This window comes from Petromyzon marinus, chromosome 37 (genome assembly GCF_048934315.1).
Source record: "Petromyzon marinus isolate PM22_M1 ecotype Great Lakes invasive population chromosome 37, UKy_Petmar_22M1.pri1.0, whole genome shotgun sequence".
Taxonomy (NCBI): domain Eukaryota; kingdom Metazoa; phylum Chordata; class Hyperoartia; order Petromyzontiformes; family Petromyzontidae; genus Petromyzon; species Petromyzon marinus.
The window spans coordinates 11,622,141-11,639,031 of record NC_133703.1 but is presented as its reverse complement, the minus strand read 5'-3'; the positions used below and the strand labels follow the sequence as shown (position 1 = coordinate 11,639,031).

The 16,891-nt window shown below is 46.9% G+C and overlaps 1 protein-coding gene across 1 annotated transcript; it reads left to right on the top strand.

Annotated features, from left to right (window-relative positions):
* The first annotated feature begins 538 nt into the window (after nucleotides 1–538).
* On the top strand, nucleotides 539–11,411 carry LOC116949486 (uncharacterized). Its single transcript, XM_032966864.2, has 3 exons — nucleotides 539–661; nucleotides 5,432–5,569; nucleotides 6,823–11,411. Exons 1-3 carry the CDS (start codon nucleotides 574–576, stop codon nucleotides 8,556–8,558), a joined length of 1,962 nt encoding a protein of 653 aa, XP_032822755.1. The 5' UTR covers nucleotides 539–573; the 3' UTR covers nucleotides 8,559–11,411.
* Nucleotides 11,412–16,891: the final 5,480 nt, after the last annotated feature.

Genomic DNA, 16,891 nt, shown 5'->3' with positions numbered 1-16,891 from the left:
AGAGGATCCTTGCCGATCCTAGGAAACATCTTGACAGCTCCCCAGCATTGGTTTGAGCAAGTCAAACGTTGCTGTTGAAGGCATCGAATCTCAAAACTGGTCCAGAGTGTTGCTTGTCTTGAAACAACGCCGCGTGGTCGATTTGATACATTAAAAATATATAGTGACTTTTTTATGGTTTATGTGGAGAGACAAATATGGAAATGAGCCATTAGGTCTGCTTCAGTCATTTCGCTGAATCTCGTTGGGCACCCACCGAGATACACAAAGCAAACTGAGAATTACTTTGGCGCCATCTGTCGGTCACATTACAGAAGACCCCAAAGCGCTCTTGCAATCACCATCATCACTCTTTAGATGCTTAGGGACTTTTTTCTCCCCCCCCCCCCACCCCCCTTCTTTCAATTGCATTTGGAACATGCGTTCATGCCGAATGACAGGTATTTCCAGTGGCACCTGAACGCACTCTTCCTTTGTAAGGGGGGGGGGGGGCTCTTTCAGAGGAGGAGGAGGGAGGGAGGGAGTAGAGGCGGTTCTTCTTGGTGCGGGGTTGGGTAGGGACCTCAACTCTCAATGACCACTTCAACAGCGACTGCTGCCATCCCTCCACCTGGCGCCGCGGCTCGCGCGGCTGACACGGACCCAACGACGACACGCACAGGTGCGTTTCAGGTTTCGCGTTCGATTCGTTTAAACTGCCTGAAAACTCGCCGGACCGAGGCAAGTCTCGTTTCGCACGAGCGCGTGACCCCGGGGATGATCGCTCATCTGTATGAATCCCAACCGAGTCATTCGCCGATAGATTTACGATTGGGCAAATTCGAAACCCGCCCGCGAATGCCGCCGGTGGGAACCTCCTGCCGTCCACCGCGGCTGGAGCGGACGGCGCGTCGTGCCATTGCCGATGCACGCAGCCGCAGTAGTAACCGGGGCGGCCGCTCGAATGGGAACCGCGGAGAGCCTTTGCCACGAGGGGCGAAACTCCGCGTTTTTTTTTTCTTACCGCTGGGCCGCCGCGTCACCGCCCATTGAGGCAGCTGTCGGCAGATGGGCGCAGTTGTCGCTCGGCGGAGGTCATCTCGCCGTGAACTCGCCGTTGATTCCTCGCACGGTCTGGAAGGTGGGCACGGGGCTTCGTCGGGCGGTTTGAAGCACCCACGCCGCGAGTTGTTAACTGTTTCGCGAGGCGATTGTTTTGGCGAGGGGCAAGCGGCGCGTGCCAGCCAGCCGGTGAACCTGCGAGAGAGTGGCCGGCTGTTCATGGGGGGGTCTGCACGCGAGGCCCGTGTCTGACCTTGCGCAGTGAGTAGACTCCTTAACATGGCAGTGTACGGACGCTGAACTTCTTTCGCACCGTACGTAGCCAACCGTGCTAATCGGAGCTGCCGAGAAGGTCAGCAAAACTAAACACGAAAAGTAGTTCTCAAGAAATGAGTGTGCCCAGCTAACGATAATTTTTCACAAAAACTGGTCGTTCAAGTTACTTTAATCAGATGATAGGCCAGATAGATCTCCCGCAAGATCTGCCAAAGGTGATTCAATACGGACGAGTTACAGTATTATTACCGTTACATAGTTCTAATTAATCTGTAAAACTATGGCTTTCTTGGGTGTATGCCTACAGAATATTGTGCAATGTATTTCGCTTTACGATACTGAATGTATAAGTATTTGATTAACATATGGTCATCATCATCATATGTCCCTTCTGTTCAGCTCATTCGCGAACGATGGGGCCCAAGCAATTTCTTCCACGGTTCTCCAGCCAATGTCACTGCTTCGCACAACGTCAATCCCTTCTCTTCTCCACGGACGCCACGGTGGCTAGGAGATGTTAACTGCCTCGCCTGGTATACAGGAGGTCGTGGGTTCGATCCCGACCCTGACGCCTGCTGTATATTTAGAGTTTGCGTGTCTCCCTCATCATCATCACGGTGGTTATGAGATGTTAACTACCTCGCCTGGTATACAGGAGGTCGTGGGTTCGATCCCGACCCTGACGCTTGCTGTATATTTAGAGTTTGCGTGTCTCTCTCATCATCATCACGGTGGTTATGAGATGTTAACTACCTCGCCTGGTATACAGGAGGTCGTGGGTTCGATCCCGACCCTGACGCCTGCTGTATATTTAGAGTTTGCGTGTTTCTCTCTCTCATCATCATCACGGTGGCTAGGAGATGTTAACTACCTCGCCTGGTATACAGGAGGTCGTGGGTTCGATCCCGACCCTGACGCCTGCTTTATATTTGGAGCTTGCGTGTTCTCCCCGTGGTCACGTGGATTTTTCTCAGGGTGCTCCGATTTTTTTCCCCTCCACATTTAGAATCAACGTGCGCTTAGAGTGCTTGGCTGCGATAAATGTCCAAGTGGTGATAAGCCCACTTCGTTGAGCTATCATTTGTGAGAGCCAGGTCGTTTCTGAAAAAAGAGCTACATAGCTCAGTGGGCCTCCTTACCTGGTAAAATTAAAACATAGTTTTAGAGTTTGCTTGCTATAGCTTTGCCCCTGCCACCTCTCCACCTGCTTTCCTGTCGTTTTCCTCTCCTCCTTCTCCTCCTCCTGCGCCCTTCGGCCTCTGGTGTGCAACCCCAAGTACAGCCTCCAGCCCGGGGTTCAGTCTCGTGTCCCAAATCACTGCGGTTGTAGCTCCTTGTGCGTTTGTGTATGCGCGTGCATCATTGTGTATTGCAAGTTCATTGTTGTTGTTGTGAAAATGTGAACAAAAAATGTGCGAGTTACTTCAATTCGATGAGAGCCCAGATAGGTCTCACGCAAGACCCGCCAATCGTAAAACTATGGCTTACTTGTGTGTGTGCCTAAAGAATATAACCATGTGTGTTGTGATTATTATGTGCGGTACGTTCTCCTATAATGCGGTGGTAGTTGCGTTCCTGAAGAACACCGCGTTCTGAAAAAAATCGCGTTGTAATAAATAATAGATAATATAGGGGTAAAGCACAGTGGCATGCGTACGCAGGCTGAACAAAGACTGAGGCGCGTGGGTAGCATTTAGAAGCATCCAGCAGTATCCCAATGCCTCGTGTGATGATGCTACGCCGAGGCAGCCGTACGACCGCTTATTCCGACTCGCGCGACGTCACTCCGTTCGCTCAAGAGCAGCATATCCAATTCGCGTCCGCGTCATAACAAAAAATGTGTTCCCTCATACATTCAATGCAATCCCTGTTATGAAAACACGCGTTATAGGAGCACAGGCTGCGTTTACATATTTTTTACAAAATTGACATATAAGAATGGCACGCTCGTGATATATCCACGCAGTGGGATGCTGCTGTGGTGTTCATAGTTATCACGGTGGACACGCAAGCCAAAGGTCGGATACAATGAAGGAGCCAGGATTTTCAGGTAGGGGGGGCAACCCCTCCAGCAATGAGAAATGAAAGAGGAGTTGTTAGTAAGTAAGGACTTGTGCCTTGCTTCTTATTCGACGCGTGTGTGGCGTGATCGGCATCGCACTCGCTGAAGGTGTTAGCCTCCAGGGAAGTCGTGGACTGTATACGCAACTGCGCACAATTCTTATAACCGCTTTTCCGTTACTTATTGTCAATTATGGACTCAGACTATTGTCCTATCATCTCATAGAGTCCCTGGCACGTAATAACATGCTACTGTGTAGCATATTATTACGTGCTACTGTGTAGCATATTATTACGTGCCAGGGACGTAATAATATGCTACACAATAGCATATTATTATGCTACTGTGTAGCATAATAATATGCTACTGTGTAGGGGGTCGCAAAATGCCGATTTATTACTAATAAACCCCAATGATCCGATCGAAATTAGAGATTTTGATCGGATCATTGGGGGGGGGGGGGCACGTGTCACTCCACCCCCTTCCCCCCACTGGCTCCGCCAGTGGTTGTAGAGATTCGATCTCCCGGTGCAGCAGTTGAAACGATGGGGCAAGTGTCTCAACCCCCCCCATCAGTCACTGTGCACCTAACAGCGTGCGTGGGGATACACCACAGCCAAACGCTAGGTCACACGTTTAGTGGGGGGCGAATTATGGGTACTACAAACCTCTGCCAGGTTTTCCGAGAGGTGTGGAAGAGTAGGCCAACGTACACGCTGCAGGGAATCTCTCGCTAGAACTTCCTCTCGTGGAGGCCCTTCTACCAGCAGTGGCGTGAGCAGGCAATTGCAGGGCTGCGCCTTTACCATGTTTTGTTGTTGTTGTTACATGCAGTGCAACACCGAGAACATTTCGCGACCAGAAACCATCTCCACACTCACAAAGGTTCTACCCTTGTTCCCTGCTGCTGTGCAGTGCACTGCGCTCAACTCTAAACATCAATGTACTGCAACGGATGCTAAGTGCGCTGAGATTGGCTTTTTAAAAAAATCAGTACGTACTTATTTAGTGTGAGTTGCAAATTATACTGTACTTTAACCGTGTTTTTATATCTTACGTGCGCAGGTGTATTGTGGTCAGGGCTTAGATTCTCGCCGGATATTTTCTGGGTGACTAGACGACTGCGGTAGGCACGTGACTAGCAGCCACAGCCCGAGGGAGATGCATACTGGATGTGGTGTGCCGCGTGTAAATGTTTTTTTTACAGGTGACTGGAAGACTTGGGTAGGCACGTGACTGGCAGCCACAGCCGTAGGGAGATGCATACTGGATGTGGTGTGCCGCGTGTTAATGTATTTTACAGGTGACAACTGGACGATTTGGGTAGGCACGTGACTAGCAGCCACAGCCCCAGGGAGATGTATTATGGATGTGGTGTGCCAGGTGTGAATGTATTTTACAGGACCCTGACCTTTGAAAACCATCCAGCTAAAATTAAGCCCGGGTTATGGACTAAATTTTCTGTGGAGTACAGCACAACGTCACATGCCCAACTCAATGGGGACTGAGGTATGAGCGGATAGGTAAACATTTCGGATTTGAAGCTTTCGTGACTGCAGGAATTCATACTCTTTGGTTCTTTCGGTAACGTCACGTAGGTATAAAATAAAATAAAAATAAATCACGACGCTTCGGGCGCAACACAAGCGTCCATCATCTGGTGGGAAAGCATGGTCTGCTGCTGAGGCAGACCGGATTTGTAAACATCTTCCTGAATATAAATCTCTCGAAAATGACAAACCCAAAAATCTCAACTCGTCCGTCAATAGCCCTTTGTGTGCGGGCTTCAAAGGAAGCCTATCAAATAGGCGACGTTTCAGGCAACGGCCCATTTTTTTATGGTACATAGAGAGAAAGAGTGGATAGTAATAATAACAAGAGGCGGACACTGCACTTTACACCATGGGGTGTGATAAGGATTAAGTGTTAATAAAGACAACGACAATAGCACTACGCACATGCGTTACGATAGTTATATTTGTTAGTGGGGATGTGACAGGTTCGGAAATGCGATGTCTTACGATATTGACCTCATCCGTCTTCCCGCCCCAGCACTTCTAGCATCCGGCTGCGCGATGTACAGGAGGCCATCACTCCGTGCTGCTGCTGCAGCCGCTGCTGCTGCCTGCCTTCACGTGGCGATCATCTTCACCTCGATTCCACTCGCAGCCGCGAAATCCAACTGCCAAGGTAGAAGAAGGGCGGTGGGGGGGGGGGGGGTCCCAGCAATTTGGATGATTGGACGTTTTGGAGGGCAGGAGATCTGTTGTCAGATGTTAGGAGAGCACTTTCTGTAAATTAACTTCAGGGGACCATGGAGAATGTAAAGGTGCCTTCAGAACGACTGTGCTCACAGTCTAGGGGATCGCCAACCAAAATAACAAGAAGAACCATTTTTTGTTCGAATTCGGTCAAAACAAAAATCCGAGATCCACAATGCACTTCCTTAATCACTAACGTCACGAAGCAGTCACTTAAAGAGCCGCATGCGGCTCCGGAGCCGCATGTTGCCGACCCCCTGTGATAGTCGTTGTGATGGTCCGAGACTCTTTACACCCTTGGGAACCTTTGTTTAATCATGGAGGGGTGTGTGCCTGGATTTGGTCCCATCATCTCAGAAGCGCTGCCCCAGGGCTCTAACACTTTAGTCGCCCCAGCCTGAGCCATCAGGCTCAATGTCTCTGTGCGTATTGTCAAACATGTACAGCCCGTCTTATCAATCCACTGCTGGATAAAGGCCTCCCCATTCCGTGTGGGTTGTGGGATGTTATTTGACCGCACTACACTCTGCAGGTCAGCAAGGGTGGCTCCAGACGTCTCGTGATCCCCCCATGTAATTGACCCCTAACATTTTTTTCCTTTGCACATTCTTTCTGTTTGAAAAAAAACCTTACGATAAAAAATAAGTAATTTTAGATCATTAAAAGGAGGGGGCACAAGACATCTGGACCACCCTGTGGAATCACAGTACAATAATGGATGTTGCCGCTCTACGCTCGGCTGCTCGCCACTCACCACGTACCCGCACGCATGACCTATGACAACCTGCTGTGCACGACGGTCTCCCCACATTCAAGCACTCGCCAGGCTCAACCACGCTGAGTTCATATTCTTGGTTCAATTCGGTGAAGTCAAATATAAGAGAAAAAATACAATTTCTTATTTTATGTGACTTTACCCAAAGAACCAATAATATGAATCCCTGCAGTCACGAAAGCTTTAAATTAAAATTTAACCACGCTGAGTTCGAGAAATCTGATGACATTGGGGAATTACGGGTACTTTGGTCATAGGCCTGTGTAGTTTAACATCTGTCAAAAAAAACTACTCTCAGTGGTTCTGTGTCTGTTCCACAATCGTCTCAATTAAATTGTGTTTCTCATTGCTGTGTAAAAGACCATTACATGTTTGTAAGTTTTTTTGTTTTCTTTTCTTATTTGCAGACAGAAATGTTGATTGCCAGGACCAATTTCGAGGTCCCCTAGGTGCCCTTGGGCCTCCTGGCCCTCAAGGCTTAGACTGCGAGCGTGGGATGAGTTGCTGCAACGCTGTCAAGGGAGACAAGGGGGACCCGGGCACCGTAGATGGACCCTCCAATTTGGACGCGTGTCCTGTCGGAGAGAAGGGGTACAGCGGCGCGATGGGTTTCGCGGGAATGCCAGGCCCTCCCGGACCCAGAGGCGTCCCCGGGCAACTCGGGCCTAGTGGGAGGCTTTGCAAACTCGCGCCACCAGGGCTGAACGGGAACCCAGGATCCCGTGGGCAGCCGGGGCCTCCGGGAACCACGGGATTAATGGGACCACCGGGATTTCCTGGACAGGAGGGGTTTAAAGGTGTCACGGGACTGAGAGGCGCTGCGGGCGATGGCTGCATACTTGGACCGCCGGGCCCTCCAGGCGGTCGAGGCAGAAAGGGAGTTCCTGGGCTGTGCGGCATCATGGGAATGACTGGGGCTCCTGGCAGAAAAGGAGAGATTGGTGAGCCCGGTTTTCCAGGACCCTTTGGCATTGATGGGAACTGTGGAGTGACTGGCCGGCCAGGCCCACCGGGCAACCCCGGCATCATGGGCTCAGTGGGATTCCCAGGAACGCCTGGCTTTCGTGGGGGTGTTGGACCAAGAGGGCCGGTTGGGGATCCAGGTGGGTTGGGAATGTCAGGTGGTATTGGTTCTCTGGGCCCCCCCGGTGCAATCGGAGAGCCCGGAATCATGGGGCCTCGTGGAATGGGAATTCCTGGAGATGCGGGCCCACAGGGACTTCCAGGAGACGCAGGCCCGCCTGGCGCTCGCGGACCGTGCGGGATGATGGGTCCTCCAGGTTTCATGGGTCCTGCTGGACCGAGAGGATATGCGGGACAGTGCTCGGTCAGCTGCAATCAGCCGGGGCCTCCGGGGCAACGTGGAATCCCAGGTCCTCCAGGACCCCCAGGCTCAGCACTTACACCTGCAAATAATCTGCGACATCCCTGCGAGCCAACCGATTATCCGCGACATCCCTGCGAGGCCACGTACATTCAGCCATATCAATATTTCAAATGTTCCACCGACTACACTGAGCGCATTCCTTACGTACAAACAACCTATCGCCTGCAGCAAAACCCCAATGGTACGAACGTCGGCACGTTGCAGCGCCCCCCGTCCAAATCATTGCCCAAGGACATCTACCGGTTCAAAGACGAGACCAAGAAGTCCAAAATGAAGCTGACTGACTTCGTGCGCAAGGCCTCTGAAGCAAAAAAGAAAAGATCCCTGCGGTCCATCAACGCCGGCCGCGGCGCGCCCTTCCCAGCCTTCACCGTCAAGTCCCTGAATCTGCGGCCCGCGGCAGGCCAGGCAGTCAGGTTCGACAGCGTCATCTTCGACGCAAAGGCTCAGTACAATCGATCGAGCGGCGAGTTCATGTGCATGACCAACGGCATCTACAACTTCGCCTACAGCCTGGACACGGAGGAGCGCGTGTGCGCGGGACTGCACAGGAACGTCGCCTCCGTCGTCGTCACGGAGAGCTGCAACGGCGCTCAGGAGGGCTGCCCTGCGGGTCGTTTCTCAGAGAACGTTGTCCTGGAGCTGCGGACCGGTGAAACCGTATGGATGGAGTTTTACTCGAAGGCTCCAGCTGTCAAGCTGGCACCTGGCAAGGCGCAGCTTACTTTCTCGGGACACCTACTGCACGAGCTGTGAGTCAACATCCCGCCACGGTGGCTAGGAGATGTTGACTCCCTTCACCCGGTATGCAGGAGGTCGTGGGTTCGATCAAGACCCTGACGCCTGTACACTTGGAGTTTGCATGTTCTCTCTCTCTCCATGGTCGTGTGGATTTTTCTCCGGGTCCTCCGCTTTTCCCCTCTATATTTAGAAACATGCATTTGGAGTATTTGGGTGCTATAAATTTTCACATGACGATAAGTCAATTCGTTGAGCTATCATTTGTGGCCAGGTCGCTTTTGAAAAAAAGAGCTTTCCAGCTCAGTGGGCATTACCTGGTAAAAAAAAAAACAACTGTTTTAGTTTAATGAGTTGAGAGATTCCACGATGATGCTTTGCTAAACCCACTGGTTTATGGTGCACGTCATATGTACGCGAATGTATATCTCACGTTTCGATATTTCAACTTTTAACTGGATTTGAATGGTGCTAAAATACCTTTTCTAAAATGTATTACAGCGATTTCCATTTTCGTCAATAAAAAAAAAATGTTTTGTAGTTTTAGTTTTGTTCGTGGAATAAATACTTTCAGGTCAATGTTCTTAAATTGTTTAACACGTAGGCTTTCGCGACCAATATCATCCATAATAGAGGTTTATGGGTTAGATCGCGTAAATATATAAATGTGTCGTGAAAACCCACCACCACCCGACACAGCCAACTAGTAAGGGTTGTCACGTGAACAGAACGTGCCAATTCGTCACTAGTGCGTTACTAGTACAGCACTAACCGGTGTGTTGGTGAGCCAAGCCACAACATTTACAATCTGAGTACGTAAGGGACGAATGATCAGCACGAGACTAAAAGAACATCAGATAAATATTAAATGATCCCAAATACAACTGACAGCAGTAGCAGAAAACGCATGCCAACAAGGACACTCAATTGATTTTGATAATATTGAAGTTTTGTGTAAAACTAGCTACTACTGGCCAAGACTAATTAGAGAATCTATAAAAAATTTAAGAAATAAAAAATAACTTTAACCGTTCGGATAACTACCTCCTTAGTGCTGCGTGGAAGTGAATCATCAAATACATTATTTAAATGCATGCCTACAAAGGGCAGCGTACTTCAATAGGGATTACCGTTGGTACGGCTATTTTATTACACACAATAGACAGGAAGGACAATTTCAAAAGGCTCCCATAATGCACATGCATCATGTACGTTGCCTCAGTAATACTACCACCCCCCACATTGTACAAGAGCGCAGAAGCGTGGTCAACACATCTACTACGCCTCTATATAAGGAACGAAACAGTACGACTTTTCCACAAATCTGTCTGTCGCCTGGTGAAGCTAGTTGTAATTACTCGCGAAACGTCGTACTCAGAGTGTAAATGTTGTGGCTTGGCTCTCCAACACACCGGTGTGCTGTACTAGTATACACTACACTATACACTACACTATACACTAGTGCTGTACTAGTGACGAATCGGCACGTTTTGTTTACGTGACAACCCTTACTAGTTGGCTGTGTCGGGTGGTGGCGGGTTTTAACGACACATTTACATATTTACCCGATCTAACCCAAAAACCTCTATCATGGATTCTTAAATGTTGTCCGTAGTTTCGATGTTCTTACATCACGTTGTGCACATTGAATTTATATCAACAATCTTTCTGACGGATTATTATTATTAGTGTGCTTTGGCACATTTACCAGTTATACCAAATCATACGTTCTGGCTTACCAGTACTCTATCTAGACACCCCAGTGCATTATTCAATTCCCATAACCAAAAAGTGACGTTGATCCAAATTCTGTCTGACTTGCTCTCACGACTCACCGTCACATTGACATCGGCACCCAACACCCTAGCCACGATCTCGTCAAGTAATGGCTAAACGTGCAGCCCTGCAACTAATTGGCTCGTCCAATTATGCACTCGATATATCTCACTGAAAAGCAAAAGAGTAAATTGGCGTCATCGGAAATAAAAATATTATTACGTGTTCTGATTTAAAAAGCACATTTCTACAAAAAATAAAATGTTTTGAAAACCATACATGGAATTGGATGAGGATTTATTTTACCACTGATGTCATTTGGGTGGTAAGTGTATATTTTAAAACTCAAATATATAGTCTGTTCAGAAATACAAAAAATCTACAGCGATTAGAGTAATTTTTTTCCTGTACCAAGGACGTACTATGTTTTTACAATTTGTTCACAAAATCTTCGACCTAATCCTATACTTTAAATTCATCCCACTATTATTTCATACTGTCTATAAAAACAATCTCATTATAAAAATTAGAGAGAAAAAAATCACAGCACCTCCAATTAGCACGGTTGGCTACGTAGGGTGTGAAAAAAGTTCAACATAAATGCATACGTACAATCTTCAAAGGCAACTAAACTACATGTCATTCATATATTGCAGTCGTTGCTCAACTTTAGTGCAGCCTTGCACCCCCCTTTGGTTCTCAATTGTAAAAAAATATATAATGTTAATAAATACAAAGATCTGATTAAACAAGGAAGTTGTATTTTGATTTAAAGCTTTCGTGACTGCAGGGATTCATATTCTTGGTTCTTTCAAATTTTCCTGCTGTGGTTTTCACACCTGATGATGATTGCTTGTGTTGCAGTCGAAACGTCGTGAGAATTTTATTTTTTATGTTTTTATTATTTTATTGTTTCCCTACTACAGTGAGGGAAAAAAACATTTGATCCCCTGCTGATTTTGTACGTTTGCCCACTGGCAAAGAAATTATCAGTTTATAATTTTAATGGTAGGTTTATTTGAACAGTGAGAGACAGAATAACAACAAAAACATCCAGAAAAACGCATGTCAGAAATGTTATAAATTGATTGGCATTTTAATGAGGGAAATAAGTATTTGACCCCTCTGCAAAACATGACTTAGTACTTGGTGGCAAAACCCTTGTTGGCAATCACAGAGGTCAGACGTTTCTTGTAGTTGGCCACCAGGTTTGCACACATCTCAGGAGGGATTTTGCCCCACTCCTCTTTGCAGATCTTCTCCAAGTCAGTAAGGTTTCGAGGCTTACGTTTGGCAACTCGAACCTTCAGTTCCCTCCACAGATTTTCTATGGGAGGTCTGGAGACTGGCTAGGCCACTCCAGGACCTTAATGTGCTTCTTCTTGAGCCACTCCTTTGTTGCCTTGGCCGTGTGTTTTGGGTCATTGTCATGCTGGAATACCCATCCACGACACATTCAATGCCCTGGCTGAGGGAAGGAGGTTCTCACCCAAGATTTGACGGTACATGGCCCCGTCCATCGTCCCTTTGATGCGGTGAAGTTGTCCTGTCCCCTTAGCATAAAAACACCCCCAAAGCATAATGTTTCCACCTCCATGTTTGACGGTGGGGATGGTGTTCTTGGGGTCATAGGCAGCATTCCTCCTCCTCCAAACACGGCGAGTTGAGTTGATGCCAAAGAGCTCCATTTTGGTCTCATCTGATCACACACTTTCACTCAGTTGTCCTCTGAATCATTCAGATGTTCATTGGCAAACTTCAGACGAGCATGTATATGTGCTTTCTTGAGCAGGGGGACCTTGCGGGTGCTGCAGGATTTCAGTCCTTCACGGCGTAGTGTGTTACCAATTGTTTTCTTGGTGACTATGGTCCCAGCTGCCTTGAGATCATTGAGAAGATCCTCCCGTTTAGTTCTGGGATGATTCCTCACCGTTATCATGATCATTGCAACTCCACGAGGTGAGATCTTGCATGGAGCCCCAGGCCGAGGGAGATTGACAGTTATTTTGTGTTTTTTCCATTTGCGAATAATCGCACCAACTGTTGTCATCTTCTCACCAAGCTGCTTGGCAATGGTCTTGTAGCCCATTCCAGCCTTGTGTAGGTCTACAATCTTGTCCCTGACATCCTTGGAGAGCTCTTTGGTCTTGGCCATGGTGGAGAGTTTGGAATCTGATTGATTGATTGCTTCTGTGGACAGGTGTCTTTTATACAGGTACCATGCTGAGATTAGGATCACTCCCTTTAAGAGTGTGCTCCTAAGCTCAGCTCGTTACCTGTATAAAAGACACCTGGGAGCCAGAAATCTTTCTGATTGAGAGTGGGTCAAATACTTGTTTCCCTCATTAAATTGCAAATAAATGTATAACATTTTGACATGCGTCTATCTGGATTTTTGTTGTTGTTATTCCGTCTCGCACTGTTCAAATAAACCTACCATTAAAATTATAAACTGATCCTTTCTTCGTCAGTGGGCAAACGTACAAAATCAGCAGGGGATCAAATGCTTGTTTCCCTCACTGTACGTGGTGACTTTAACGAAAGAACCAAGAATATAGAAGTTGTACCCACGTGCCCGTGCATAATTTGTCTTTCGATGATTTAGCTTAAAAAAAAATCTGCCCATGTCTCGCACCCCCAGAAAGGACATCTCACACCCACAGGGGGTGCATCCTCCCCAGGTTAAGAAGAACCACTGGTAAATTGCTACTGAAAAACATATATATAGACTCTGTTAAATGTTGCTCAAATGTTTTTGTTACCACCTTACAGAATGTAAAAAATAAATAAAAGTATAAACAAATACAAGGACAGGGTGAGAAATGAAGAAGTGAGAGGAAAACTCAAAGTGGAAGACATCACAGAGAAGATGAGAGAAAAAAGTAATATTTAAAATAACTTTTTTAAAAACACGCTTATATTAAATGTACCGTACTAGTAATGGAAGAACTCCACGACTCCAGGAAGTGGCCCCGAAGTTTGCCATAACGTAAGGGACCGTGGACAATTCAACCCAAGCCGAAACATAACATATAAAAAAGATTGTTTAAAAATATATTTAACATTTTTAATGATAGAATATAGTATTGTCATCAGTATGACATCAGTATACCAAGTTTGCAGTCGATACCACATTGGGAAGTGGGTAAAAACTGAGTAACAAGATTTGAGCATACAACAGACACAGTGAGTTAATAAAAAGCGTGTAATAATAATAAAAAAGACTGGTGTGGTTCTGTTCATGTGCAGAGACAACGGGAAAATAATGTGGGTCAGAAGGTGCTGGTGATGCAAGTGGAAGGAAAGAGATCAAGAGGAAGGCAGAAGAAGAGGTGGAGGGGGGGGCGATGCGGTGCGATCGGACACGGTGGCCCGAGGAGTGGAACGAGAGATGGTGCAGGACAGCACAGCGTGGAGAAGGTTGGCAAGGACAGCGGAACACCCCACATGAGTGGGACAAGCACGTGGAAGAAGAAGAAGACAAACAAATACATCGATGGACTATGAACTCAGAACTAGGATTTGAACTGAGAACCCTCTGCTTGTCAGGCATCCGTTCAACCAACGGTACCGCCTGATCAGATGAACGTCGCCACCATTGGCGGAGCCAGGATTTTTAGGTGGGGGGGGGGGGGGGATGGGCAACCCCTCGAGCAATGAAAAATTATAGAGGAGTTGTTAGTAAGTAAGGAGTTGTTAGTAAGTAAGGAGTTGTTAGTAAGGAGTTGTTAGTAAGGCGTTGTTAGTGAGCAAGGAGTTGTTAGTAAGTAAGGAGTTGTTAGTAAGGAGTTGTTAGTAAGGAATTGTTAGTAAGTAAGGAGTTGTTAGTAAGTAAGGATTTGTTAGTAAGTAAGGAGTTGTTAGTAAGTAAGGAGTTGTTAGTAAGGAGTTGTTAGTAAGGCGTTGTTAGTGAGTAAGGAGTTGTTAGTAAGTAAGGAGTTGTTAGTAAGGAGTTGTTAGTAAAGAGTTGTTAGTAAGTAAGGAGTTGTTAGTGAGTAAGGAGTTGTTAGTAAGTAAGGAGTTGTTAGTAAGTGTGTTGTTAGTAAGTAAGGACTTGTCAGTAAGTAAGGAGTTGTTAGCAAGTAAGGAGTTGTTAGTAAGTAAGGAGTTGTTAGTGAGTAAGGACTTGTTAGTTAGTAAGAAGTTGTTAGTAAGTAAGGAGTTGTTAGTAAGTAAGGACTTGTTAGTGAGTAAGGAGTTGTTAGTTAGTAAGAACTTGTTAGTAAGTAAGGAGTTGTTAGTAAGTAAGGAGTTGTTAGTAAGTAAGGAGTTGTTAGTGAGTAAGGAGTTGTTAGTAAGGAGTTGTTGGTAAGCAAGGAGTTGTTAGTAAGCAAGGAGTTGTTAGTAAGGAGTTGTTAGTAAGTAAGGAGTTATTAGTAAGTAGGGGGTGTTAGTAAGTAAGGACTTGTTAGTAAGGAGTTGTTAGTGAGTAAGGAGTTGTTAGTAAGTAAGGAGGTGTTAGTAAGGAGTTGTTAGTGAATAAGGAGTTGTTAGTAAGTAAGGAGTTGCTAGTAAGTAAGGAGTTGCTAGTAAGTAAGGAGTTGTTAGTAAGGAGTTGTTAGTGAGTAAGGAGTTGTTAGTAAGTAATGAGGTGTTAGTAAGTAAGGAGTTGTTAGTAAGGAGTTGTTAGTGAGTAAGGAGTTGTTAGTAAGTAAGGAGTTGTTAGTAAGGAGTTGTTAGTGAGTAAGGAGTTGTTAGTGAGTAAGGAGTTGTTAGTAAGTAATGAGTTGTTAGTAAGGAGTTGTTAGTGAGCAAGGAGTTGTTAGTGAGTAAGGAGTTGTTAGTAAGGAGTTGTTAGTAAGTAAGGAGTTGTTAGTAAGTAAGGAGTTGTTAGTGAGTAAGGAGTTGTTAGTGAGTAAGGAGTTGTTAGTAAGCAAGGAGTTGTTAGTAAGCAAGGAGTTGTTAGTAAGTAAGGACTTGTCCCTTGCTTGTTACTCGACGCGTGTGCGGCGATGGCTCAGTCATCGATCGAGAGTCGAATTCGAACCGCGTTGTGTGATCGCCATCGCGCTCGCTGAAGGTGTCGATGCCTTCAGGGAAGTCGTGGACTCTGTATACGCAATTGCGCACAATTCTGTGAGTCACTTATAACTGCTTTGCCGTTACTTATTGCCAATAATGGACTCAGACTATTGTCCTATCATCTCATAGAGTCCCTGGCACATAATAATATGCTACACAGTGGCAGTGGGGGTCGCAAAATGCCGATTTATTACTGATAAACCCCAATGATTCGATGAAAATGAGGGATTTCGATCGGATCATTGGGGCACGTGTCACTCCCCCCCCCCCCCCCCCACTAGCTCCGCCAGTGGTCGCCACAGAATATTAAGTTCATCATCGACTCATTTCTCGACTGCGATAACTTTTTTGTTCTTTGCGTCTTTTGTTTTTGGTGCCAACACTTTATTTCTCGATTCAATTCTTTTAAATGTAGCTTGCTAGTAGGGATTTAATTGGCTTCGTAGTCGCCGCATATGGGATTTGGTCCTCATAGTACGAATGACGCTATATAATAATCCAAGTATTATTGTTACTGATTAACGTCTCTGAGATGCTGCATACACGGTTGTAAAGGCGCTCCGCACAAATTCCATATCGCTCACTGCGAGAGTTGCGAGTGAAATGAGCTAATCGCCAGATTCAGTGCAACACCTACTATAGTAGGCTTTCGCGACCAAAATGATCCATCATTAAGTTTTTGGGGTTATATCGCGTGAATATGAATGTGTCGTTAATTCTGCCACCACCCGACACGGCATATTAGTAAGGTTGGTCACGTAAACAGAACGTGCCAATTCGTTACTCATACAGCACACCGGTTGTGTGTTGGAGAGCAAACCCACAACATTCACAGTTTCGCCAATAATTACAACAAGCATCATCAGGCGACAGCCAGAGTTGCGGAGACATCCTCCGGTTTCAGGTCTAATAACTGGCGAAACGTCGTACTCGAATTGTCAATGTTGTGGGGTTACTCTCCAACACACCGGTGTGCTGTGCTAGTATCGAATTGGTGCCCCCCCTACCAGGTGCCCCCCTTACCAGGCCCCCCCCTACCAGGCGCCCCCCGGCGCCCCCCCCCCCACCAGGCGTCCACCCTACCAGGCGCCCCCCCTACCAGGCGCCGCCCCCCCCCCACCTGACAAAGTGCAATTCACCAGATCCCTAAATCCCAATTTTCCCAGATTGTAAAATTGCTATACAGAGCAAGCGGTGGACAAATGTGGAGGCACACTCTCAGCACCATTAAATGGCGCCCGATTCCCAGTGGCACCTCTAACCCCAAGGTAAACATCGCAACTACGACGAATAAGAGCGCTTCTGGGTCACCAGCTATGGCATCAATCCATCCGCAGATTACAGGTTATTTCATCCATTGAATTGTTCGGGGCCACCGATAATGGAGGCCATGGGCCACACGGCCACAGATTAGATGAGTGTCACCGCACGGAGAGGAACGAATTCCCCCCCCCAAGTTCAACTCGTCTGGGGTGTCGTTAGCAACCGCTTGTTGTTGCTGGCATGACAGCGCGCGCCACTCGCCCGTGGTGCTCTCTCCGCTTTGCCGGTGC

Excerpts from the sequence above, each read along its gene's own strand:
- LOC116949486 (XM_032966864.2), top strand. The coding sequence starts at position 574 with ATGACCACTTCAACAGCGACTGCTGCCATCCCTCCACCTGGCGCCGCG. Across the intron at positions 662-5,431 it reads CCCAACGACGACACGCACAG|CACTTCTAGCATCCGGCTGC; the intron begins GTGCGTTTCAGG and ends TTCCCGCCCCAG. Across the intron at positions 5,570-6,822 it reads CGCGAAATCCAACTGCCAAG|ACAGAAATGTTGATTGCCAG; the intron begins GTAGAAGAAGGG and ends TCTTATTTGCAG.